The sequence below is a fragment of the Antechinus flavipes genome, chromosome 1 (assembly GCF_016432865.1).
Source record: "Antechinus flavipes isolate AdamAnt ecotype Samford, QLD, Australia chromosome 1, AdamAnt_v2, whole genome shotgun sequence".
Lineage (NCBI taxonomy): Eukaryota > Metazoa > Chordata > Mammalia > Dasyuromorphia > Dasyuridae > Antechinus > Antechinus flavipes.
Genome location: NC_067398.1, coordinates 649,285,515 through 649,313,386, shown reverse-complemented (window position 1 = coordinate 649,313,386; position 27,872 = coordinate 649,285,515). Strand labels below are relative to the sequence as shown.

Below are 27,872 nucleotides of genomic sequence, written 5' to 3'. Positions count from 1 at the left end.
CATTTATCAGGAACTTACTATTTGCCCAGCATTTACTAGTAGGTGTAGGGGATATAAGTACAAAAGAACCAAAACAATCCCTAATCACAAAGAGCTTATTACATTGCTTTTTTTTTTTTCAAAATACCTGTGCAAAGAGTTTTCAGCATTCACCCTCACAAAACCCCGTATTCCAAACATTCCTCCTTCCCTTTCCCTCTTCCCTCAACAGCAAAAAATATAGATCAAACATGTGCAGTTTCTTCAAACATGTCTCCACAATTATAATGCTGACCAAGAAAAATTGGATCAAAAAGGGGAGAAAATGAGAAAGAAAAGAAAAAAACAAGCAAACAACAACAAAAAAGTGAAAATACTATGTTATGATCCATACTAAGTCCCCACAGTCCTCTCTCTGAGTGCATATGGCTCTCCCCATCACAAGACCATTGGAACTGGCCTGAATCATCCTGTTGTTGAAGAGAGCCAAGTCTGTCAGAATTGATCATCAAATAATCTTGTTGTGTACAGTGATCTCCTGTCTCTGTTTACTTCACTCAGCATCAGTTCCTGTAAGTTTCTTCAGGACTCTCTGAAATCATCCTGCTGGTCGTTACTTACAGAACATTAATATTCCACAACATTCATATACCATGAATTTAGCTATTCTCCAATTGATGGGCATCCACTCAGTTTCCAGTTTCTTGCCACTACAAAGAGGGCTGCCATAAACATTTTTGCACATACAGTTCCCTTTCCCTTCTTTAAGATCTCTTTGGGATATAAACCCAGTAGAAACATTGCTGGATCAAAGGGTATGCACAGTTTGATAACTTTTTGAGCATAGTTCCAAATTGAAGGAGCTTTTATTGTAATGGGAGAGACAAATATATAAAAGAATAGATTGCAGAAATATGAAGTGACTAAATACATATATATCCAGAATTTAGTACAGGTTAGTTTGGTAGGCACTAGAGTTAAAGGAATAAAGCAAGGCTTTATACAAAAGGATGGTCTTTGAGCTGAGTCTTAGAGAAAGAGAGGAACTACGAGGTAAAGGAAGGAGAAAACGTTCCACTCCTGTGGAACAACTAATGCCAAGACAGCAGTATGGGAGATGAACGAGTGTGGGTGAGGAACAGAGAGGAGCTGAGTTTGGCTGGATTGAAGAGTGCAATAGAATGATCAGTATTCATCAGAGCTGGGAAATAACCTGAGTTGGGACAGAATTGTAGAATTGGTTGAGGAGAGAGGAGGGAGTATCCAGAAAGGGGATGCAGAGCAGCCAAGGGGGAGAGCTGAGAAAGAGCCAATCAAGACTTTTATTGATGATCTGGAAATGAGGGTTCAGTGTATGGTACGGATGATGTGGAAAGGAGCAGGTAGTGAGAAAGTAGAGGCAGCAGATGCCGGGGGGAGGAGGGGATTGTCCCAAGGTGATGGAAGAAGAGAGGGAGCTTGAAGTCGATAGCCTCAGTGCCTAAGTTTGAGATGAAACCTCTCGAGAGGAAGAAGGCAATAGCATAGGGAGTCAAAGGTTTGGAACAGCTGTGGGGGAGTGATAAAGTATCAGTTAAGGAAGGACTTAAAAGAATTAGTGTGCAAAAAGTGAGTTGAAAGCATGAAAGAAATTTGTTGTGGACCCAGTTCGCAGTGTTGGATAATTTCCTCCATCCTTTTAGAAGTAGGAAAAAAGAAAGTGGATAGTGTCTGTAATGATAAAGTCAGTCATGAGACTCGTGGATAAAGGGAGTAATCAAGTGGAATGGCAAAATATTTTGAAAAAAAGGAAGGTAATACCAAAACAGGGGTGATAGCCCAGAAAAGCTGAGAAGAGAAGAATGACTGGGGCTTAGAGGAATAAAGCATAGGGAGAGTTGGAAGGACAGGAGGTTATGACCAGATGGGGGATTTTCAGAATTGTAAAATGTGAAGGTGAAGCATTTGTGGATGATGACATGATCCAAACATATGCCTGTCTACATGTATATTTGGAGAGGAAGACGTTAATAAACTTAGAAGCAAAGGTATTTCAGGGCATATCAGTATATAAATTGTGGTGCACAAGTATTATTAAGGGCAGGAGTCTCAGAAGTCTTTGGAGAGGCGCTTTAGAATCCAGATCCAGCAACATAGAGATAGGCTGCTCTGCTTCGTTCAAGGGACATAAACTCATATATAAGCAGTCTCTCTCTCCCTCCTTTTTATCTGCCCTCCTCCCAGTCTTTCTTTCTCCTCTCCTTTCTTTATTCTTTCTTTTTCCCCTTTCCTCCTCCTCCTATTCTTTATCCCCACTAAAGCTACTTTCTGCTTTTTCTTGCATAAGGATAGGGAGAATAATATTTCTCACTCAGGGATGAGATCCTGGGATCCTTACAGTGAACCTAGAAGGAGAGGTTTCTAAAGGAGAAAGGAGGTTTTGATGAGCTAAAGGACCTAATTTATGACCCAAATCTGGTCAGTGTTTTTTATTAATTACTCTGCAGATGTGTTTATCAGATTTTTGGATGGCACAAAGCTGTAAGGGATAGTTAGCACATTAAATGCCAACTTCAAGATTTCTGTAGGTAAAGGTCTCTATAGATGAAAACAATAAGTAGGACCTAGCGAGATAAAACTTAATAGACGTAAATGTAAACTCTCACATTTGAATTTTAAAAAACAAAAGTAATTGTACATGCATGGTCTGGAGGAAGAAACAGGATAGATAATAATAGTTCATACAGAAAGGATCTATGTTAACTTCTCAAAGATATGAACAAATTGTCCTCAAAAGAATGCCTAACCATTATCAAGTGTATATATATATATGAAAAACAATGTTCCAAATCCATAATAATAATCAAAATGAAAATGAAAACAACTGTGAAATTTCACTTTAGACCAGCAAATATGACAAAAGATGGGAATAGTCAATGTTGAAAGAGTTGTAAAAACATAGAAATATCAATCGATGCATTGTTGGTGGGCCTGTAAATTAATTTAGTTATTTTGAAAAATAGTTTAGAATTACATAAATAAAGTGGATAGAATGTCCCTATCTCTTGACTCAGAGATTCCACTATTAGTGACCTCAAGGAGATCATTGATAAAAAAAAAGAAATATACCAAAATATTTAAAGTAGAACTTTTTTTTTTGAAGTACCAAGGAATTGGAAACAAAATAGATGTCATCCAATTTGAGAATAAATAGCCAGTTAGACAAAGTGTGTGATGAATGAATGTTATTATGCTGTCATAAATAAAGATAATAAATATAAAGGACCTGGGAAATAGGAAATGAGAGACAGTGAAGGAAACCAAAGAAAATAATATACACAATTAGCACAAAACAATAAAAAACTTACATCAAATTGTAAAGGACAAACTTGTTCCCAAAGTTGGTAATAGTAAACATTTATTAAGTACCTACCATATATGCCAACCACTGTACTAAACCTGAAAGAAGAGATATGAGAAGATTCCTCTTCCCCCTCCTTTGCAGAGGTAGGAGGGTCTGCAGATGTAGAAGGTTACATATATTTTCAGATTTTAAAAAATATCCTGATGGATTTTGCAGATTTTTTATCTTTTTTTTTTGAAAAAATTTCCTTTAAGGAATGAATCTCTGGAATGGGTAAGGAGAAGGAATATGAGATATTTAGGTGATATAAAAACAAGGATATCAGTCTCAAAATTTATTTAAGGTTAAATATGAGCCCTTAGCATGGCATGGCAGCCAAAAAAAATCAAACCGTCTTGGGCTTCATCACTGGATTTGTAATATTTAGACATTCAGGTTTTTAGGAAGAATGTTGTTGACAAATCAGTGCAAACCCAACAGATTAACCAAGGTGAAAAGAGGAGTGAAAAACATGTCATGTAGTATTTATTCACCAAAAACTAGAGAAAAAAGACCCATTAATTGGGGAGGGACTTGAAAAATTGTGGAATAAGATATGGAATGTCATAGTGCTATAGGATGATAAATGAATAGGACGATGCCAGAGAAATATCGGAAGTAGATGGTGGAGAGGACACAGGCTTCCTTCTGAGCTCCCTTCTACCCACAATGCTAATTACCAAATTCAGCCTCAGAAGTAATGCTTGACTGATAGAATCCCCAAATATTGGGAGTACAACATATTACCAGCCAAAGATAATCTGGAAGATCAACAGAAAAGGTTTGTCCTGATGGGCGGGAGTAGGCCAGCACAGGCAGGGAAGCAGAACACGGAGGCTAGCCCACACTGAGCAGACTGGGGCAGGGTGTGGTCTGCGTGGGTGGAGAATTTGCAGGAAAGACTCACCACAGGTTGGCTGTTCTGCTTTGGTTGCAGAGCAGCAGAGAAGTTACACAAATGCCAAAGGTAGAGGGAATCCCAAAACACCAGAGATTAACAGGACCTAGCCATACACACCCGGCACCGGGAGTGACTCAGCACGGAGCCCAGTGCAGCTACGCAGCCCAGGGCAGTCACACTTCTGCAGCTCGGCTGCCCTTTGCAGTCCGTTCATAGGACAGATACTGTATGTCTGTTCTGTAGAGGAAGCTGGTAACCTCCTTTCCCTGAAGGCAGACCCCAAGGGCTTTTTAAAAAAGGAATAAAAAAGCAAAGCGAGCTCTAACTGTAGATAGCCTCTATACAGAAAGAGAGCAGATTTCCAACCCTGAGGAGACTAACAGCAGACAGTATCCAGACAAAACCCCAAAGGGGGATATAACTTGGTCCCCATCACACAAAGCTCTCCTAGAAGAAATTATTAAAAGAGAGCTAGAAGAAAATGGAGAAAGGAAAGAGAAGCTCTGCAAGAGAGTATGGAAAAGGTATGTAACTCATTAAACGAAAGATTTGATAAAGTGGAAATAGAAAACAACTTCCTGAAATGTGAATTGAAAAAGGTAAAGAACTCCCAGGGAAACAGAATTTGTGAATTAGAAAAGATAAAGAACTCCCAGGAAAGTAGGATTTATGAATTGGCAAAATAAAATAACTCATTAAAAAAATTAGTGAAATGGAAAAAAATTCCATAGAGCAAAACAACTCATTTTAAAAATCAATTGGACATATACAAAAAGAAGTAAAAAGTTAATAAAAGAAAATAGCTCATTAAAAATCAGAACTGAACAAATAGAAATGATTTGTTGAGACATCAAGAATCAGTCAAGCAAAACCAAAAAAATGAAAAAATGTTACTTGAAAAAATAATAGATCTGGAGAGAGAATCTGAGGATTGTTGGACTTCCTGAAAATTATGATGAAAAAAAGAGCCTAGACACTATTTTATTGGAAATCATCAAAGAGAACTGCCCAGATGTAATAGAATCAGAAGGTAAAATAGGCATTGAAAGAATTCATCGAATACCTTCTGAAAGAGACCCCCCCCCAAAATTAAAACTCCAAGGAACATTGTGGCTACATTTCAGAACTATAAGACTAAGGAAAAAATATTACAAGCAGCTAGAAAAAAAAAATTCAAATACTGAGGAGCCACAATAAAGGATCACTCAGAAACTAGCTGCTTCCACGTTAAAGGACCGAAAGGCTTGGAATCTGATAATTCCAAAAGGCAAAAGAACTTGGAATGCAGCCAGGAATAAACTATCCAGCTAAGCTGAGCGTTTTCTTCTAGAGAAGAAGATGGACATTCAATAAAATAGGTGAATTCCATTTATTCCCAATGAAAAAAACCAGAGCTAAACAAAAAAATTGACCTCCAAATATAGGACTTAAGAGAAACATAAAAGATAAAAAGAACTCTTGAGAACTGTATTTCTGTTACGGGCATACATAAAGAACGCGTGGTATAAATTTGATTTTACTCTCATAATACAAAAAAAGGGGGATTAGAAGAGGAAAGGGGATTGTATCAAAAAAAGGGAAAAGGGGAGATAAAAAGGGAAATTGAAACCCACAAAGAGGTAAAGGAAACTTATCATATCTGAGGGAATTAAGGGAGGGGGAAAAACATCGTGTGAATCTTACTGTCATTAGATTTGGCTCAAAGAGAAAATATCAGACATATTTGGTTTACAGAGAAACTTTTCATGTCATTAAAAAGTGGGAGAGGAAAAGGGAAAAGGAAAAGAGTAATAAGGGAAAGGTATAAGAAAGGGGAAAGGGACTCAAAGGGAATGAGAGGGATTTTAAAGAAGGAGAGCTACGTGAGGCAAGTGGTGCCCATAAGTTTAATACTAGGGAGGAGGGTAAGAGGGGAAAGAAAAAGAAAAGTATAATCTGGGAATAATAAGATGATAGGAAATACAGAATTAGTAGTTTTAACCGTAAATGTGAATGGGATGAACTCTCCCATAAAGCGGAGGCAGATAGCAGACTGGATCAAAAGCCAGAATCCTACAATATGTTGTTTACAGGACACGTTTAAAGCAAGGAGATACATACAGAGTAAAGGTAAAAGGCTGGAGCAGAATCTATTATGCTTCAGGTGAAATCAAAAAAGCAGGGGTAGCTTATTTCATCCTTATTTCAGATCAAGCAAAAGCAAAAATTGATCTAATTAAAAGAGATAAGGAAGGAAACTATATCTTGCTAAAGGGTAGCATAGACAATGAAGTAATATCAATATTAAACATATTCACCTAGTGATGTAGCATCTAAATTCCTAAAGAAATATGGGAAAACATGTCTGAATTGATTCTAAGAGAGAAAGCAGGACTGGGAAAACCAAAGACATCACATCCTCTACCAGAGTGCAAAGGATAGTGCCAGTGAAAACATGGAAAGTAAAGCTTGTAACATCATAGGGATCAAGCTTGGCTCCAAAGAGTAGGAATGGAAGAGCCCTCCTTCCTTCATTTCTTTGCATAAGTGAACTTTGTGTATGAAACACTATATATAATAGCTGAATTTTTCTAAATATAGTCTAGTTTTGCAGACCTGCCTTCTTTCTTTCTTGGTATATTGGAGGAAACAGCGATATAATGGGAAATGTAGGCAATGTAAAAACAAACAAAAAAAAAAAGTCATTAAAAATGTATTTCTTAAAAAAAAAAAAAATACCATAGTTAAGGGTGAGTGTTGTCCTACTTAAAGTTGTCGATAAGATGTCTTGTTACCTAAAGATGTAAGAACAAGGTTCAAACTCAGTCACAGTTAATCAGTCAGATATAGGCCTTTAGACTAAGTGTAAGAAGTCCTTAGAAAATGGAATGATGTTGCCCAGAAATTATATTCAGAATAATTGAGGAAATTTGATTATGCTCTAGGAATTGCTCATAAAATACCAAGTTAACTGAGAAACAGGCATTCCAGAGATTGGAGGGTATGTAGCATTCTGGTAAGCCAGAGCAAACACCCAGCAGATCAGCCAAGGTGGAAAGAGGTCTGAAAAGCAGGGCATGAGTCATATGATGGGACAAGGAGATGAGGGAATGGGAGCTCTTCGCCTTGGCCTGAGCCTTATTCTCCTGCCCCCCCTCCCTTCCCTTTTTGCCAAAGACTTCATGAGGTTTGAAGAGTCAGGTGGATCCTGGGCGCATCTTGGAGTCAATTGACAACAGTGTGTCTACATTAGATTGGAGTGAGACTCATTGCTAATAGATTTTGTACCTAAGGGAACTTCTTGAGCTTATCCCTAGGACAAAAAGAACTTCCAGCAATCAGGAGGTAGGAGCTTGAGTTCATTCTTCCTTGGACTGTTATGTTTTTGTGGAAGAATGTGTCATAGACTTGAGGAAGGGGAATCTGTTTTGTGTGAACTAGATGGATGGCACAGTGGATAGAGTACCAGTCCTGACATCAGGAAGATCTATTTTCTCAGGATGCTGTAAAGGTTAATGTCGATAAAAGTGTTTTAGTATAGGGTCTGGCAGACAGTAGGTGCTTAATAAATAATTATTTTCTTTCTTTACTGTACTTTGTAAATACCCTTCTCTAAGAGCTACTTCAATTTGACTAAATTGATTTTCCACTGATAATCTGCATGCCAGAATGGGGGCATGAGCCAATAGCATTTAAAAAAATTGTTTTTCCTTCTCTTCTGGGGTATTCCCTAACAACCTGAGGAAAGGAGTCATAGCCACATTCTGGGGGCCCAACTTGTTAGTTTATGTGTGACTTGGGGAAAATGAGCTTCGAGTCTTGCCCATTCTTGCAGTCATTGTTCAAAGACACAAAAATATGAATAAGCAAAGATAATCTTGGTCTTTAACAGGAAGATGGAGGGCAGAAGAAAGTCATATAGAAAAAGAATTTCTGGACACTTGAAATTAAGCAATAACTTTGAAACTGTCTGAAGTATTGTACTAGATACTGTGAAGAGAAAATAACAGCTTGTCCTTCAAAGAATGATAACATAGATCACAGGTGCTGTAAAGTGAGAAGTCATCCAATGAGGCTCCGAGGAAGAGAAGCATAGTGGGGGCTGTTGATGCCCTCAATGATGAATTCCAAGAGAGCTGTTTGTCAGCATGCATATAAGAAGTGTCAAGGTCTTCGGTCTTTTTAGGATAATATATGAAAAAGCTTTTTTCAATACTTATCAAATAGGTAACTACTGCCCACTTCTGGTGATTAATGTGGGCACAAATACTGTCACCCAAAGGAACTGCTAAAGATTGCATTGTCTTGAAGAAATGAAGGCCTTAGAATCACTGGAAGTATTTGCTTTGATTTTCTGGACAAATTTGCCAAGGGCCTATTTTAAAAAAAAAAAAAAAAGCATAATAGGCAAGTGAGTCATATTTAAAATAGTATCTGAGAAGGGCATTTGGATTTTTGGATCTTAGCTTGAAATCAAGAAATGATAAGCTCCCAATTAGGCAAGGCAACAATATATTTCTAAATCTAATCAAAGGGATTTACTCTGAAAGACAAAAAGAGAAACAAAGTATCTCTATAGATGTATACCAGATGAAGTATTCCAGAGAGTACCTAGAGTGTCATGTGGGGTTGGATAGCATAGACACCTGGAAATCCAAAGTAATCACAATCCAAAAAAAGAAACTATAACCTAAAAATAAATAAATAAATGAAAACTGATCCCAAATAGACAAATGTACAAAATATGGTTAACAAGCAAACTAGAGATCTAATAATAAAGGCATTTTGACTTTCTAGACAATAATTGGTAAAATGATACTTTTTACTATAATACATCTGAGAAAGGCTAAAATGTATTAAAAGAAACAGGATGGATAAAGAAAGAGAATACTCTATTAGAAGATAAAAGTGTTTGAAGAAATCCAGAAAGCAGAAGGGAAAGCATAGTAAAGAGCATTTTGGTAAAGGTGGGTGGAGGTAGAAATAGAAATGATAAGTTTAGCTATATGTATTACAACCCACCTAGACAAAAATAGTAAAGAGAAGTTCAAGAAATGGGTCACAGTCATAGTATAGAGGCACAGTAGTGATAGGAAATTTCAGTTAGACAAACATCTCTGAAATTCTCTTATCTTTATACAAATGATTCTAAGATCTATATATCCAGCCCCAATCTCACCTGGACTCCAAGTTCATATCTTCTCTTTTTTAGAAATTTCTGTTTTGATCTCCTTTTTGCATCACAAACTAAATATGTCCAATTACATGAATTTACCAATTCACTAACCAAGTTTCTAAAGGATAATGTAAAGAAAGGTAGAAGTATTCAATTGCTCGGAAAGTTTCTTCTTATTTGTGGGATCAAATACAAATTCCTCAGTTTGACAATTATAACACTTTGCAATATAGTTCTAACTTATATTTCTAGGTCTCTTATGTATTCTTCTTCTCAAATCAAACCACACCATCTTTTTGGCTTTTCCTCAAGTCAAGGCAACAAGCATTTTCAGTATTTACAGAGGTTACCAGATGACATAGTAGATAGAGCACTGGGCCTGGATGACCCAAGTTCAAATCCACACTTAATTGGCTGGATGACCTGGGCAAGTCACTTAACCTCTGTTTACCTCAGTTTCCTCAGCTGTAAAATTAGGGAAATTAGAGCGTCTCCCTCGCGGTGTTATTGTGAGGATCAAATGAGATATTTGTCAAGTTCTTAGCACAGTCCCTAGCATGTCGTACACACTTAATTCCTTCTCTCCCTCACCTATTCTTTATCTCCCATCTTTGTACAGACTCTCCTCCATGCTTGGGATAAACTCCTTTTTTTCTCCTGCTTCTTGATGATCTCAGCTACTAGTGGCTCCTTATTTTTAATAACCTCCACCTTTTCTTAGTTGGCCTTATGATTTCATTATCATAGGAAGCTCCAGGTGAAGAACTCACTTGATCAGAATAGATCTTTTCAACCTTGTCCTCTTAGAGAATTACCTGGGACAGTAAAAAGTGAAGGTCACATGTCATTTTACATTTGAGCCAGGACTTGAATCCAGGTCTTTTTCCCTTAAAGCCAAGTTTTCTGCACTATACTTACTATGTACATGCTTTCTTTCCCAGTGGAATGGAAGTCTCCTAAGGGCAAGCACTGTTTGATTTTTACCTTTATATCCTTACTACTTGCTTGGCACACAAAAGGTAGTTAATGAATACTTATAATTAATTGATAAGTAATGGAGAATGAATATAAGAATGTGAAATGATTCTGTGAGAATATTTCCCGAGGGAGAAGGCATAGATGACAGCAAGAGCTTTTTCAGCTCTATTAGAGAACGAGAATAGGAAGGGGTAGGACTTCTCCTTGATATTAATAGGGTGATGATGATAATGAGCGAAAGGAGGATGTTGGAAGAGATGCTTTCTTGTTTTACTTAATGATCCTTCAACTGACAGAACAAATAGAACTAATAGGACGTTATCCCCAAGTTAAGAAGGAAGCTAATAAAAGGACCTAGCTTCATTTAATGAACTAAAGTCCCATAATTTAAATAAACTTCATCCTTGCGTACCAGAAAAACTGACAGATGATACTGAATCTTCTTTAAAAGATCATAAAGAACAGAACAAAACTAGTACTTTAGGACTACCGTAAAAGAAAAGACTTGATTAGACTCAAACTTTCTTTTGTCACTTATATCCATTGTTTTTATTTTTACCCCACTGGGATCAATCAGGACCACAAACAACAAGCAGAAATTGTAGAGAGGGAAAGAGAAAAGAGAGAAAAAGTGGAAAAGCAAGAGTAGAAGAAAGAGAATGAGAAACAGAAAGAGGAAAAATAGAGGGAAGGAGGGAAAAAAGGGGAGAAAAGAAAAAAAGGAAGAAAAGGGAGAAAAAAGAAAGAGAATATTATGTCTCAGTATAGAGAAATAACAAAATGCTCTCCCAAAGTGAACTTGGAGTTCCCCAATTCTCATTCAGGATTTTCAAGCAAAGGTTAAATGAATACCCATCAGGAATATTGTAAAGAAGATTCCTATTTAAGTATGTACTGAACCTGATACCTTCTGGGGTCCCTTCCAAATCTGAGATTTTAAGATTCTGGGACCCTGCCCTATGGAGGAATCTGAACTCAGCACCTTCCCTGAGAGAGCAGGACAGCCTGCCGCTCTCTTTCCTTAAGGTGTGGAGCTGGCAGGGAGGGCTCCTTGCTGGGTGTGAGGAGTCATAGGGTCACAGGGGGCTTAAAGCCCAGCCCACTCCTCCCACCTCAAGGTTTTGCCCCTCTCTCTGCTCACTCCTGGTAACAGTGTGGCAACCTACAGTCTGATGGCCTGTGCTCCCCTTTGCCCGCCTGAAATCTTTTCTTCCTAGGGAAGCCCAGGACTGTGTGAGCTGAAATTCCCTGGTAGGGAAAGCTTGGGGATGATAAAACTGTGGGCTGCAGGAGTCCCAGCCTGGGGTTGGGGGGGACCAAAAGCCAGGGCATCCCTCAGGGAGTAAGGCAGGAAGACCTGAGCAGGACCCCAGATCACCATCTGCCCTCCTGCCTGGTGGACAGGTGTTCACTGGCCTGGACTCTCTTTCTGCAGAGCCATGGCCAAGCATTCGGGTCCCAAGCTTCCGCTGATTGTGAAGACGCTCATCCCCGTGCTCAGCAGTGTCTACGAGATCCAGAGGATCACCACCACCGCCTACTTTGCCGAGGTGAGGATGTGGGCATCCTCCTGCCTGCACGCACTGATTCCGGCCCTTCCACAGCCTCCAACCTCCAGGGGGCCATGGGATCTGGGGCTGGGGTGTGGTGGGGCTCCAGCTCCTTTTGGGCTTGACCTGGAAATGCCTACTTACATTTCCTATTACTCAGGGGATCTTTGAGAAAACCATGGCGAATAGTGACTGATTCTTGGATTTGTATTCCCAGTACCCAGTGTAATGCCTGGCAGGTAGTAGGCCCTTAATGAATACTTGATTGGTTCATGGTAAAATGAAAAAAGAAAAATCTTGTTCCCCTTGCTGAAAAGACAGAGTGGTAGGTTTTCCTTCTTTTTAATTTAGAATATCTGGAAGTTTTATAGGTGTAATGTTTTTGGTTTGTATTAGTCATCTCATGCAAATTTGAATAGCAAAGTTTCTTTAGCTTTGTTGCTCCTCATGGTCATCCTGAGCTGGGGCAGCCACCACAAATACAGTGGGAATAACCCGGCCCCTTCCTGGCATTCCTGGAACCCGAGAGTTGGTCCTTTCAGCTTCATGCAGCTGGCTGAATATGAAGGTCAAGTTCTCCCACTCATTGTGCCTGTTCCACCCAAGGAGAGTTAAGATGTGCCCAAAATGACAGAACCAGGGACCCAGGGATGGAGCAAGGTAAAGAGAGGGGGCTTTTATCGTGCCAGCCGAAGCACTTTCCTCCTTTCTGTGGCATGGGCCGGGAGTGTTCCAGAACCTGGAGGCTAGGCCCTAGTCCTAGAAATAGCATTGCCTTGGACAGACCAGGTTTATGTGTCGGGGTATACTCTAGAACAACTTCCAGCTTTGAAGTTTTGTGATTCTGAGGCTTAAATATTACTGGTAACTTCCATTCCTCCCTAAGGCTTTATTTTGGAGGAGGATTTCTGTCAATCCCTCTCCTAGCTCACTACACTAGCGAGCCCTCCTTTTCCCTGCCTTGACATAACCACCTTCAAGAATGGAGCAACTCAAAACCTCTCCCCTCTGCTCTCCTCACAGAAGGGATGGAGACTGGCAGTGTCCACCTTGAACCTGTGAGCAGATTCTCAGCACTCTAGATCAGGGCCAGCAATACATCAGAAGCCCTCCCTCTCTTCTCCTTATAAACCACCTTTTAAATTTCTCCATGGCTGCGGTCGCTGCCCCTGCTCAGCCCCAGCCCTGTTTTTGTTTAGTGTTTGGCGAAGGCAGAAGGGAGAAAGGGAGGGGATTGGGGAAGGCCTGCCATTGGCAGGAACCCAGAATCCAGCTCTGGCTGAGAGTGAGGGTGGCTGGCTCCCACTGCATCCTTGAAGGGTTTAAAATAGCCCCTTGGCTTTTACCAGAATGATTGGGGGAAGGAAGCCGCTTCCTGCCTCTTTCCCTCTGAATGGCTGATGAGGTGAGAATGTGAGCGATTTTTTCAATTATGGTCCTTTCTCTCTTCATTGCAATGGAGAGGCTGGATAATGAGGGGGGTTTGGGGGCAGGGTAACGTCTGGCTCTGAGGCCCAGGGGTTCATTACCTCAGGACACCTGTGGCCTGGATCCCATCGTCCCTTAGGGTCCTGGGAGACTCCAAACACATGAGGCTTCTTCACAGATGCATGAGGGGTCTTATGGTCATGTTTCTATGGACCCTGGTACACTCTTCTTTCCTGTCCTGCCCAGCTGGGGCCCTGCAGGGAACATGAGTGTAATTTGTGTTGTTTATGGGGAAGGGTATGGTTATCTGGAGATATATATAGGCAGTAGTGAAAGGAGGAGGGGGAGACAAGGTAAGATAGGTTGAAGAGTCAGAGTCAGACTTGGAAAAGTGCACAGTGGAGTAAAAGAGACGGCCCTGGTCCGGGGTGTGCTATTTGGAGGCTTCTCAAGCCCAGGGGAAGGTTGAGGCTGGGACTGTCCAATATAAGCCATATTCAGGGCTATCTCATTGCCTTGGATGGCTGAGGGAATTCCCACTGTTCTCTGGCTTCTTTAGAGGGTCATTAAAGCAGTCTTTCATTTGACTTTTCCTATGAACCTAGCCATGGGCTCAATCACAGCAGTGCTATTTAGGGGTAGAAAGGAGTAGACCTTATCCTTTTTGTCAGAAAGCTTCCAGTATGAGTGGAACATCTTTGTTGGATCCATCTTTGATAGGATTTGGATAAGTGGAAGAAGAGCAGGGAGGGCATGCAAAACTAGCCCGAAAGGGGCTAACCAAGAACCTGACAAAGCAGAGCATCCTCTGGGCCTGGACAGCTTTGGGTATATAAGGCAGGAGCTACCAAGAATTTCACTAGTGTCTTGGCACAGTGAAAGAGTACTGGCTCCTCAGTTGCCTATCAAAGGGCGTCCTACAGAGAGTCTGCTTGCTCTCTGACCCAGGCTTCTTAGACATAAAAAAGCTCCATGTGGCAGAAACCAGCCTGAGCTTACCTATCTGTCCTTCCCAGGGCTAAGGAATGATTGCTAGGAAACAGACATACTGGATTTAGAGGTGAGAGAGCAGGATCTGCCCAGCTGTTCAGGATCATCACCATTCTGTGGAGATAGGGACTTTAATCCTAGGGTGTTTAAGTATTGAGCTGTACTGGTTCCCACAGAAAAGAGTGTATAAAGACTCATCATTGTGGTAAAAATTCTGATAAGGAAAGAAAGGAGAATGTGGATACCCAGGAAACCAGAAAGTGTGGCTAAAGTTTATTTAGACACCTTGCTCAAGACAAAACGGAGATCTTAAAGATATGATCTCTTGTCTTTGGTAGCAAAATGATTCAAAAGAGTGGATTTAGGAAGCGATCATCTATCTAATTAAGATATCCAGATTTTACAGGTTCACCTGAACTTCTGACAGTAATTGTGGTATGAACATGATTGAGAAAGTAAGTTTGGTTAATAAAAATTCCTTTTTTATATGTCTTTAGTACTTCAGTCTTTATAATGCCTTTGTAACAAATGTTTTTTCTTTGTCTCAAGTTAACAGTTGTTGGATTGGGTCTTTGGGTTTTTTGTTTGTTTTTGTTTTTAAAGCTTTTTATTTTCAAAACATATTGGATAATTTTTCAACATTGACCCTTGGAAAACCTTGTGTTTCAGGTTTTCCCCTCTTTCCTCCCACCTCCACCTCTAGATAGCAAGTGGATCGGGTCTTTATTTTAGGAAGGGGGAATGTTGTTTTGGGGTTTTTTGCTAGTCGTCTTTCTATTCTTCCAACTTGAGGAAACCTACATTATATTCCTTCTAGCTACTGAATGTCTCTGCTTCTTCTCTGGGGATTAATTTTATATATATACATATATATATATATATGTATGTATATGTATATGTATATATACACACACATACACACACACCAAAATATATTATATTTTGTTTTTTTCTTTCATTTTCAACCATTAATTATATATATATATGTATATGTATATATATACACACACACACACACACACACACACACACACACACACACAACAAAATATATTATATTTTGTTTTTTTCTTTCATTTTCAACCATACCTTTCCTTTGCACTTTAGGATTAATTGCTGCTGCAATATCTGTCATTAAAGTACGTTCTTTAAGAGATACAATTTTTTGCATGTTTCCTTGAAGAAATATCCATTCTTTAAAAAAAATTTTTTTTAATTCAAATAACCTGCATTTTAAGTTAATTTTTCCTACTACTTTCCTAATATGCTTATAAGCAAAATTTTTAAATCCCCCAATTACATATCTACATTTTCACATTAGTCATGTCTGAAAATATACATCTCTTTTTGCATTTTAATTTCATCATGTCTATTAGGAGGTAAGCTGTATGTTTCATATTCTTTTCAACTCAACAATTTATCATTGGATCTGTGTCTTTCTAAAAGTCTTTTAGAGTTGTTTTTCTCTAGGATATTGTTTTCATTGTATAAATTGTTCTCTTATTTCTATTATAGAGGTCTTCCTACTTTCTTCTAAAATTGACCATTTCATAATTTCTTTTGGCACAGTAATATTCCATTACGTTCACATAGCACAGTTTCTTTAATCATTGCCTACAGGATACCTCCTTAGTTTCCAATTTTTAGTTGTCCTAAAAAATTTTTCTCCATATCTGTCTTTTTCCTTTTTATTTGATTTTTTCAGGGTTATAAGCATTAACTGCATTAAAGGGAATGAACAGTTACTAGTAATTTTCTGAGCATAATTCCAAATTGATTTCCCAAACGGCTAGACATAGCTCTACCAACAACTATATTTGTGTACTTGTTTTCCTACAGCCCCACCAGCATATGTCATTTTCCTCTTTTGACATCTTTGTCAGTATGAGAAATATGAGGTAGGACCTCAAAGCCTTTCTTGAATTATTAACGATTTAGCATATGTTTCCATGTGGTTATTGATAGCTTGGATTTCTTTCTTTGAAAACCGACTGTCCCTATCCTTTGGCCATTTATCTAATCTTAAAAATTTAAATCAGTTTCTTATAGATCTGGAATTGAGAAAGTTAACTATTTTCAATTTTTTCATTATATTAATTAGTTTGTGCAAAAAATTTTATAGTATCAAAATTGTTCATTTTACTCTGTGAGCCTATCATTTGTTTAGATAAAATTTTTATATCTAGGTCATACATCTACGTGAAACTTATCTCAATAATGGTATGAAGTGTTGATCTAAATCTAATACCTGCTAGATTGCTATCCAGTTTTCTCAGCAAGTTCTGATCAAATAGTCCCTCCCCCAATAACTGGGATCTTAAAGTTTATCATACACAGTGCTACTGTGTTTATTCACTTTTGTAATATTGACTTATTCTTAAATCAATACCAGATTATTTTATTGATTAAGGATTTGTAGTATAGCATGAGGTCTAATACTGTCACACACCCTTCTTACCTTTTAATTTTTTTTCATCATTATGCTTGAGATTCTTGATCTTTTATTCCTCCAGGTGAATTGTTTGGTTTTTTTTCCCCTAGTTTTTATAAAATACTCTTATGACTTTGATTGGTAAGGAACTGAATAATTTATATAGTTATTATTATATTGTTTCTGCTTACCATGAACAGTTTATGATTTTCCACTTATTTTGTTGACTTTATTTCTACAGAGTATTTTATAATTTTATGTAGTTTCCCGGTACATATTGGTAGATATGATTCCAAATATCTGTAGGCATTCTGAATGGAATTTCTTAGTTTTCATTGATTATATACAAGAATGCTGATATTTCTGTTGATTTATAATTTATATCTTAGAACAAGGAAGAAATTATTCATTTTTTCATTTAATTTTTAATTTATTCTCTAAGATTCTGAGTATATCTATTACTTTATCTTCAAAAATAAGTAATTGTGTTTTTTCTTTGCCTATGCTTATTCTTACTATTTTTTTTCTTGTATTATTGCTATAGTTAAGCAGTATTCTATATATGCTACAGCTATGTGCTAAGTGCTATAGCCGTTAGGTAGTAGTAATAATCATGGCCGTCCTTGCTTACACCTGGCCTTATTGGAAAGGTTTCTAATTTTTTTCCAGTTCATGTAATATTTGTTCTTGGATTTAGGTAAATTCTATTTACTATATTAAGGAAAGGTTCATTTATTCACTTAAAGAAAGGAGATGGTAGTGAAAGGGACAGATTTGTTTTTTAATTGCTTATTTACTTAAAAATAAACAATTAAAAAAAGAAATGGTCATTGTTTGCATATGGCAGTTAAAAGGACTTCTCCAGGTAAGTTTAACCTGAGCCTTCTTGGTGCCTTTTTTGCTTTGAACATAAATGACCAAACAGTAAATCTGGTCGACATTTCCCTCCTAGGAGACAACATGAGTTCAAGAACTTAGTAAAGCCTGAGTCCATTAGTCAATGCTGCTCTATGATGATTCTATGGGAGTGGTATTCTAAAGCTATTATCTGCCCTCCAGAGTCTTCTCCCTCTATCTTCAGGAATCTTGGGATCATCACTGTCCAGTCTGTGTACTAAATTTGAGGAGCATGGATTTTAAATAATAGATAATATCTAATGGCTTGACTTTAAAAAAGTCAGCTGATGAGAAAAAGTAAACTTTCTTTTAAAAATCAATCATTTGGGACAGCCAAGTGGTGCAGTGGATAGAGCACTGGCCCTGGTGTCAGGAGGACCTAAGTTCAAATCCAGCTACAGACACCTATTAGCTGTGTGAACCTGGACAAGTCACTTAATTCCAGTTGCTTAAAAAAAGCCAATCAGTGGTTATTAAACACTTATTATGTACAAGGCACTATGCTAAGCCTATGGTTGTAAGAGAAGTGGGGTAGTGAGGGAATATTTTATCCATGTTTTCTGCTTTTATTATTGGTTCTTTGGAACCAAAATTAGTCATTGTAATTAATCTGCTTTGTAATATAGTTATAATTTAAATTGTTATAGTTATATTTTATTCTTGACTTTGCTTTCTTCAGTTTGTATTAGTCCATTAACATCTCCCCATGTTTCCCTGAGTTTTTATTATTTTTTGGCATAGTAACATTCTACTACCTTGGTAAGTCATCTAGAATTTATTGAGTGACCACTATACTATCCATTGTGCTAAAGTGCAGGTGATATAAAGAAAGGTCCATGAAGCCCAGGCCCTGCTCTCAAGTGGCTCATGGTGGAGCAGACACGAGATGTATTTGAGGAAAATGGGGATCATCCCAGAGGGAAGATACTAAGGGGAAAAAAAAATAGGGGATGGTTCTTTCATAGATGAGACTGGAGTCATTGGAGGGAAACCCAGTGCAGGGAGAGAGGTAAGCGTAAGAAGGCTGGGAAGGCAGAACAAGCTTAAACAGCAGCAGGTTTTCCACTTGTCCCTGGTGTTTGTGGAAGATGGGGCGAGAGCCACATTCGGCGAGATCAGTCGGGATCAGAGCGGTTTGAGGGACCAAAGCCTGTCCCAGAGAGGAGGACGCATTCAGGAGGTGTTCCAAAGGTAAAGTCAAAGGACTTGACTTTGGACTGAATGTGGGGGTGGGGGGTGGAGAACACTAGCTTGGTTCTGAGCCAGGTTCCTGGGCCTCTGGGGGGACGTTCCCACCCAGGAGGAGGGGGAAGGTGGTGACTTCTGTGTTGGACATGTCGAGGTAAAGCTGTCTGAAGGGTAGTTGTAGGTGCAAGACTGGGGACAAGTTGGGAGTCCTCTGGGAGAGAGCCTGGCCCCCAGCCCCGCCCCCAGGCTGGCAGAGAGGAGCACCAAGCTTGCACAAGTGGCAGAGAGGTCAGGAAGCCATAGCCATCAAATGGGGCTGTGGAGAGATCATCATAACTTGGGTTGGAGCGGGAAGTCTGAAGCGTCAGGAAGAGGAGTGAGAGGAGGGGGATGCCTGGGAGACCTTAGCCCCAGGCTGGGAGAGGGGAGATGGCCCTCAGGCTCAGGAGAGTCATGGTTTGTGAGAGTGAGTCTGAGAAGGAAGGAGACAAAGGTAGGAGGTTGGAAGGAAGGGAGACAGGAAGTAGCTTAGGGAAGGTGTGGAAGGACGGGGTAGCTAGGGGTTGCATTGAATGGAGCACCTGCTAGGGATTGGGAAGAGCTGAGGTCGTGGCAGGTCCCAGCGCTTCCTTGCTGTGTGCTTCTAAGCAAGTCACTCCAGCCTGCCTGTCTCAGTTTCCTCCTCTGTAAAATGAGCTGGAGAAGGAAATGGCAAACCACTGCAGTACTTTGCCAAGCAAAGCCAAAGGGGGTCACAAGAGTGAAGCCCGACTGAGACGACGCAAGAAGGATTACCTTGTCCTGCTGGAGGCCTAGTTGAGGTTATGTAAGCCACTGGTCATGGACCCAGTAAGCAGGCCGAGGATTTCTTCTGACTTTGTTCTCCGAGGAGTGTATATACACTGGAAGGTGCAAGGCAGAGGGAGACCCGGGACAGAGTCTGATCAGAGGCAAGAATTTCAGGGTTTGTGGAACCACAGCCCCGGGACACTTTTAGGGGGATGGCAAGATCCAGGGCCCATTGGATAGATCTGCTAACTGCCCCATTCCAGTACCCACAGCCTGCTCAAAAGCATGGCTTATTTTTGTCTCGGTCTTCCCCGAGTCAGCCAGAATTAATCACACAATTTGGTGATAATGAAGCATGACACTAAAAGTAGAAGGAAAGTAAATTGCACTTTTTAAAGGCATCAAACACACCATTACCTGCTTCCCCAAACTACATCCTACAGCTCAGTTGGATATCGGGATTAGAGCTCAAGCAATCAGACTGAATGGGTAGACTCTGGATACAGGAAGCAAAAAGGATGATCTCCAGGCTGCATTCTCAGACTTCCATGGCGTGGTGCCAGACCAGACAGGAGTGCCGTGTGAGGCGAGGGGTGTGAAGATAGCAGAGAAAGCAGAGCAGCTTTATTTAGAGTTCTTCTGTCTTGTCCGTCAAGAATGATCTTTGTCCAGTTAGTGTCAGAACAAAAATGGCTTGCAAGAAGTTGACCAACAGGAAAGAGAGTAAGAATATCTAGTTGCCCTTGATGACTTTCAATCACTTCCTACAGATACACGACATCCTTGTGTACCAAAGAACTAGCTGCCTGGCTTCTTCAAGAACAGCCCAAGCTAGACTACTCTATTCTCTTTTGACAATGGTAATAAGCTGTAGTGTTCTTTTCTCTAATATAATGTTCTTTCTCTGGGAGCAGATTTCTCAGGGGCTTCTGGAGGCAGCCTTAGTTTCAGTTCAGATCAATAATCACCTCAAATGCAGCCAGCTGTTAAAAGTTCAGTCCTTTATTGTCTCTTCCAAAATAGCCCAGTTAGCTTTCCTTGGTTCTGAGAGCTCTTGTTGCTAGTCCTTTGCCTCTGCCAGCTTCAGCCTCCAGCTGTCTCTGAATCCTGGCCCTGAATCTCCCAACTGAATTCTGACTCTCAATCTCCCCAACTGACTCCTGCTTTCTCCATCTCTCTAAGTCTCTAGTGCTTATTCTTTTATATGCTCTTTTAGAGGTGTGAACTCAAAGGTTGACTCCTCCTCCGAGAGTGGGATTGTGGGAACTGTGACTTGTGAATCTCCTCCACTGAACTTGTGAATCTCATACTGAATCCTGACTTGTGAATCTCGAACGCTAATGTGTGAACTCTTAAAGGTGTGAAAGGTGTGAACTCTGAACTAGAGAACTGCTAAGCACGGTGCTAAAATTAGACAACTGACTTATCACTTTGTAAGAATGCTAACACTAAGCTAGTAGGTCCTGGGTAAATGCTAAATGTATGATAATGGTTTACTTAGATTTTAGCAAAGTTTTTTTTAGATTTAAAGCAGGGATTCTTTTCACGATCCCTTTGGCGGTATAGTAAAGCCTATGAACCCTTTCTCAGAATATTTTTAAGTGTACAAAATAATATGCATAAGATTACTTATGTTATGCAAAGGAGACAAAGGGTATTGAAATAAAGTTAGCAAATATATGTGTGTGTATAGTATAAAACATATCTATCTATCTATAAAACATATCTATATACATTAATACACATATATTACATACACAAATGCATGAAGCCTATGCCCCCCTGATCATTTAACCTTTTGTGGTTTTTGCTTTGGGTTTTGAGAGTGAGAGCTGTCTGAAAATGGAATGTTTTGCTTCAGGAGGTATTGAGTTCTCTATCAGTGGAAGTATTCGGAGATGGGATAGGAATTGACCTGTCAGGTCCCTTTCAAAGCTGGTTTCATGGTTCTTTGATTCTGATTTGTTTTTCAGCTGCTCAGCAGCAATGTGGTGAATGATCTAATCCTGCTCGAGTCCCTCTTGGACAACATAATGGGCAGGCAGAAGGATGTGTGCATAAACGTACGCAGGCTGGTACTTCGTGGGCTGGCCAACATGGCATCAGGATCCCCGGATAAGGTGAGGAGCTCCGTGGACTAGGAAGATGTTCTTGAGGGTTTGAATCCTGAGGCACATCATGCACCCGGATCATAGGGGATGACAGAAGGCCAGACATGCTCCAGAAGTAGGTAAAGGGGGCAGAGCCGGCCCCGAGGGCCCCTTCCACTCCCGAGTCTCTCCTGGGCTGTGCTAGCGTTGAGTTGGGTCTGAGGTCACAGTGCGCCGCATGGGGAGAGATGAGGGCCAGCGTCGAAAAGAGAGGGACAAGGTAGAGGACGTGGGGGCGAGTGCCTGAAGTGTGAGAGCCGAGAGTCAGACTGGAGAGAGGCCTGAGCCGTAGCCTGTGTCTGGCCTCGGGCACTTCCCAGCCCTGGGACTCATTTACTTCAGTCTCATCCGTGAAACGGAGATCATTCAGCACCTTGGACGTGGGCTGCTTGTCAGGACCGAGTACGGTCTGGGGGAAGTCCTTGGCCCGTCGTGGGATCCTTTTAAGGGCAGAGAAGACACAGGGGCTGTCAGGGAGGCTGCGCCACAGCGGGAAGCCAAGGGCCTTGAGCAAGGGACGATTCAGTTAAAGAGATTTATCAAGTGCTTGCGCCGTTCTCCCAGGCCCTGCCGAGTTCTCCCTTCGTTGGAGACTTAAAAGCTTGGGCAGAGGCGGCAGGCTCGCCGAGGGGGCAGCGCGGTTAGGCCGTGAGTGACAGACATAGGACTTGAAAGCAGGTGGACACTGGGGGGGAAGAGGGGGGTGTGCTCTGTCCTGCTCGTTGCTTCAGTCTGTGCCAAAAGGGATGGTGGCGGGGGGAGGGTCCTGATCCCTTCCTTACAAACGGTCAGCCTGAAGCTCAGAGAAAGGTGACGACTGCCCAAGAACACAGCAGGACTGAGAGAAGTGGCAGCAAGAGCTCTGAAGGAAGGAGTGGGCCCGGGCCTGGGGGCCGAGCGTGCGCCCCAAGCCCCGACGTCTTGTCGCCCTTACCTCCCACAGGTGCGCAAGCACGGCCCCCAGCTCCTCACAGCCATGATCAACGGGCTGGATGACAAGGACGACCCCCACAACCTGGTGGCCCTGGAGGCCATGCTGGGCCTCTCTCGCCTGCTGGATTTGGCCGAGGAGTGGGACGTGCGCTCCATCCTGCTGCACATCACCATCCGCATCCGTCCCTTCTTTGACAATGTAACCCTGGGGAAGAGGAAGCGGGAGGGAGGGGGCTGCTGGTGGGCGGCGGGTGAGCCTCCTTCCCAAGGGCAGGCTGAGTCCCAGGGAACTGAGGCCAGTTCAGCCTGACCCACCCAGGCCCTACTCAGGAGGCCCGGGTGTACCCACCCACCCTGGGGGGGGCACTGCACACAGCGTGGCGGGCCTGGCTCGAGCAGCTGCCCCCCCACATTGGGTAGGAGGCAGTGGCCTCGAGGTCTGGCGTTTGGTGACCGGCTCCTCACTTCCCAAGGAGCGGGATGAGTTCCGGAGCTCATCCATCAACCTCTTTGGACATCTGAACAAGTTTTGCCACGGGAACTGCGAGGACGTCTTCTTTGAGCAGATCATCAACGGGCTGGTGAGCCTGTTACTGCATCTGCAGGACCCCAAGCCCCCCGTTGTCAGTGTGAGTAACTGGGCAAGGGCCGGGGGGCCAGATGGGCCTGTTAGGGAGGGAGCGGTGCCGGCCGCCCGGAAGTGAGGGGAGCGCGGGGACCCCTCTGACCCGGCACGTGTTCCACTTGCAGGCCTGTAAGTTTGCCCTGCGCATGTGTGGCCCTAATATGGAATGTGAAGAGCTAGCAGCCATGTTTGAGAAGCAGCTGCATGATGGGCGTGGGCTGCACTTTGGGGAGTTCATGAATGACACCAGCAAATACCTGGTGAGGCCTGGGCTGGTGGGTGAGGTCTGGGGTACCCTCGGCCTCTGGCAGTAGAAGTTGGGGTGTGGAGGTGTCCTTGGCGGCGGGTTAGGGTTGGCAGAGGGCCCGGGCCGGAGAGGGTCTGGGAAGGGGAGATGCTGGGCCGTCCCGGGATGAGCCCCGCTCGGTGCCGCTCCAGATGCAGAACTTCCCCGATACTCTGGGCCGCCTGATCAGCACCAATTTGTTCTACTTCAAAAGCTGCTGGGAGGACATCCGGGCAGCTGCGCCCATGTTCATCGGTGAGCAGGTCCCTTCCTCACTCCTTTGGGAACGTGGGGCTCCAGGGCCTTCTGGGGTGCAAAGGGCAACTCAGAAATGATGGGGAACTATGGAATATTGCTACTAGTTAGAAATTAGGAAAGTATTCTTCTCCCTCCTTTTTCACAAAGAACATGTGCATAAAAAAGAAGGTAAAGCAAAAGATGCCAGAATTTTTTAAATAGAAAATACTTTGACAGAATTTACCTTCACGTTGTGACCGAGGGCTGGTCTGTGTCTGCCTTTTATTCTTCCTGGTCTTTGAATATCCTTGTTTCCCTGAGCCTGCAATTCCTCCTCCTTTTTCTTCTTTTCCTATCAGGTTTCTTAGTACTCCAGGCAGATAAAGTAGCTTGTGAACAGGTGGATCTGAACCAGCTTATCTCAGGTAAGAGAATGAAGGCCTAAGCTAAAGGAGCCCCAGCTGCTTGGGTCTTTTGGGGGTGGGTTGGCGTGCAGCGAACTCTCACACATGCGCTCAATCCACACACTAGTAAGTTATGGAGAAAGGTGGAGAGAAGGGACTGGCACTGTACACAGACACACACATCCTGAATTTCCGAGGGGTTCATGGGGGCATCGGAAAAATCCTCCAGCACTTCTTCCTGTTTCCTCAGCTCTGAATCCCCTCTCCTCATTTCAGTCCTGGGGAGATGTGAGCCTCTCCAACCGGGGACTGCATTTCTCCCAGAGAACTGGTAGGGGATTGCCTTTGTAGCCTGGGCCCCTTTGCCTGTGTGGAGGTGGCTGGTGCATAATCCATGGGGAAGGAGTTACTGACACCATGGGTCTCAGAAAGGGGGCTGGGGTGGGTTAAGTGATTTTCCTGGATTTCAAGGATTTTTTCCCTGTCACTGGTGACCTCATCGTCTCTAGTAATTCACGGAAACTTCTGAGCTGTTCCAAAGGAGCTTAAAAAACACTAAAAAAGGAAAAACTATCTTTCCGTTGGCTCCTGGGGCTCTTGCAGAAAAGAGGCCTGTCTGTTAAAGAGTACTTAGTCCCCTGGGGGGGGGGGGGGGGGCGGAGAGTGAGTGTGTGTGTGTGTGTGTGTGTGCGCGCGCGCGCGCACCCGTGCACGCCCCCCTGTGCACACACTTGAAAAAGCAAGTCATCACTGGAGTTAGCAGTTTGGGCTTGGACAGCCTTAGCTTCCTGTATTGAGTGGATTAGCCAAGCAGGGCCAGGCTCTCCCTCCTGCCTGGGTCCTGTGCCGCGGCCCCCCTTCCCCCCACTTTCCCGGGAGCCGGCAGCTGGAAGAAGCGGCTCGAGGCCGAGGACGGCAGAGCAGGAAGCCAGCGGCACATAAATCAGGGCTTGGCGGGCCGGCGAGCAAGGGAGGGGATGTGGGAGGGAGGCCGGCAGTCAGTCGTCGGGCAGTGAGCTGAGCAGCCATCAAGGGGATTTGCAGGGACCTAGGAGCCTCGATTTCACAGTGTAAACAAGCTACTGGAAAAATACTCAGGAACTAGGGAGGGAGGGAAAAGTGTTACCTGCCCTTTTAGATCCAATGCACTCCTGTCCCCTCTCTGACCTAATGGGCCTGCTCATCTGGGGTCCCCCGGGGGGAGGGGGGGGCAAGGCATTCCTAATGCATGTCACAGCCCCACATGACCCTGGGGTTCTTCCCAATCCAAACGCGCCTCTTCCTGTTAATCAGCTCTCCAGTTACTGCTGAAGGACCCAGCACCGACAGTGAGGATCAAAGCTGCAGAGACTCTGGGCCGTCTGGTCAAGTTCGCCTGAGCTGTGCGCAAGCCACTGGACCGGTCTTTCTATGAGCAAAATGGACCAGATTTCTTGGAAAGAACCCTCACTGCCCAGACACCCAGCTGTGGAACAGCTGGACCCTGCGATTCCTCATATTCCCCACCCCCACCCAGTCCCATTGCTCCTACTCCTGGAGGTCACGAGGTTCACAACCTGAGTATATCCTATAGCCACAGCTCCAAACCAGGTCTGGGCAGGGGCTTTACAGACGGGACCAATCCCATCCTCTTCACCTCCAGCTGAGACTCAATCCAGGCCGGACCCAAAGGAGCGAGAGGAGAGGTTGTACTGTATATAGGACAGAGCATACTGTACTTATTTTTCAATAAAAGCTGTTTGCTCTTCCTTGGCGGGTAGTGTTTTTTCCCCAACCCCAACTGCCTGCCCAGACACTTCAGGACTCACAGTAAAAGACATTCACTCCCTGAAGGAACAAGTGATGACTAGCTCGGCGGATAAGGTGGAGGCACTGGGAATTAATCATGAAATTAGTTAACTTAAAGGAAACAATGTTGACGGACGATGGAGGCAACAAACATTTCGGATGAATAGGAGAAGTGGCGGCCCCATAAGAATAGCGTCAGAGAGCACTGAAGGTGATGAACGAAAAGCACTAAAGGGTTTTAAAGAACCAACTCAATTATATGAACAATAAGGGAGAAAGAGAAAGCTGAATTGCTTTGGACTGGTAAAAACTTAATAATATAGTTGACAGAGCTAAGCTGCAAATTGAGAACTGAATTATTACCCATGTTCACATGGGTACTGACAAAGGTAGAATTAAAACCCCAGGCCCTTAGATTCCAAATTCACAACTCTCCGCATCACCTAGTTAGCTGTCGTTGTCTCACCAAATAAATAACACCTTCCAGTCCTTTTCATGGCCATGGTTGTGGTTTATCCAGGCCGAGAGAACTGGATTTGAGCAAATCTTAGCCATCTCATAACCATGAGCAGGTAAGGCAGAAGTCAAATTGCTTTTTCCCATGACAGTCGTCTTCAGACTAAACATCCTTTGCTGCTACATGTGTACACGTGTATACACATCCACTAAAATCTCTCTACTATCTATCTGCTTCCATGCCCATCCTCTGCTTATACAGTTTTCATGATTTGCTTTTCAAACTCAATTATCCCTATTCTTAGTAATTCCAGGCTGTTGTGGCTCCTTGGTCTTTTTATTTATGGATTTTTGTCTTCTCTGACACATTAACAATTCATCCAGCTTTTAGTCATCCAGGCCTGTTATCTGTGATTTCATTTAACAGTGAAAAGTTTTGACCAACACAAAGATCTTTCTTTGCAGTATTCCACTAGAACCGTACCTTCCTTCTGTCTCTAGTCCAACTGCCCATTCCCTTGTCTTCAGAGACCTTACATTCTGGAGATGCAAAATGAATAAAAGGTAGTTTTGGGAAGTCGCTAGGTTCAGGGAGCTTGGGGCCAGAGGAAAAATATCAGTAAAAGTTTTAATGGAGACAGACAGGGGCATGTAGTCTTGAAAAGAAATCAGGAATTCTGATTCACAGAGCTAAGAACTGAGCACGTGACCACGGCCATGGGGAAGGGGCCACAGGGACAGAAGCCCACCACCTCCACTCCCCACTGCAGTCCTGTGAATCTGGCCTGTCTTCTCTTGCACAGAATTCCTCCAGGGCCTAGAGTTCACTAATCTCAACTGAGAAGTGCTGGACTCCAGGCTGTTGGTGGCCCCCATGGGAAGGCTTCCCAGAGAACTCAGTGCTTTTCTCCTCTTGGAATAAACCGTGCTCGTGTCGGTCTGATGTGCTGCCAACACACGCGTCCGAGCGGGATTTGTCCTGCACACAGTGTCAGATTCTTGGGGGAAAAGGACTGCTTTCTGTCTTTGTACTTCCAGCAACTGGTACAGTGTCTGACAAAAGTCAGAGCCATTGGTAGAGCCTGAGAAGAAGAGAACCTAAGGAGGGGAAAGCTTCCTAATGACTAAAATCAGAATGGAAAACACTCCCCTCCTTCACTTCAAGTTTTCAAGAGGAAGCTGGATGACCATTTGCTAGAAATGTTAAAAAATATTGAAGATACTGGAGAGGTTTGAACCTGGGAGTAAGAAGGGTCTGTGTTCAAATTATGTCTCAGATATTTCCTAGTGACGCTACACAAGTCACAATCTTTGCTTGCCTGCTT

The 27,872-nt window shown here is 42.5% G+C and overlaps 1 protein-coding gene across 5 annotated transcripts in view; it reads left to right on the top strand.

The window, feature by feature from the left end:
- MROH1 (maestro heat like repeat family member 1) overlaps nt 1–26,051 on the top strand; it is a 204,420-nt gene extending 178,369 nt beyond the window's left edge. For 3 of the 5 annotated variants that reach the window (XM_051971310.1, XM_051971306.1, XM_051971307.1), the window contains 9 exons: nt 11,831–11,945; nt 21,642–21,788; nt 22,762–22,950; nt 23,225–23,380; nt 23,502–23,636; nt 23,815–23,917; nt 24,259–24,324; nt 24,554–24,634; nt 25,597–26,051. In XM_051971310.1, the coding sequence (XP_051827270.1) occupies nt 11,831–11,945; nt 21,642–21,788; nt 22,762–22,950; nt 23,225–23,380; nt 23,502–23,636; nt 23,815–23,917; nt 24,259–24,324; nt 24,554–24,634; nt 25,597–25,682 (1,078 nt within the window). In that variant the 3' untranslated portion in view covers nt 25,683–26,051. The remainder of the gene's footprint in view (nt 1–11,830; nt 11,946–21,641; nt 21,789–22,761; nt 22,951–23,224; nt 23,381–23,501; nt 23,637–23,814; nt 23,918–24,258; nt 24,325–24,553; nt 24,635–25,596) is intronic. The other 2 variants (XM_051971308.1, XM_051971309.1) reach the window with 1 other exon arrangement.
- The last annotated feature ends 1,821 nt before the right edge of the window (nt 26,052–27,872 follow it).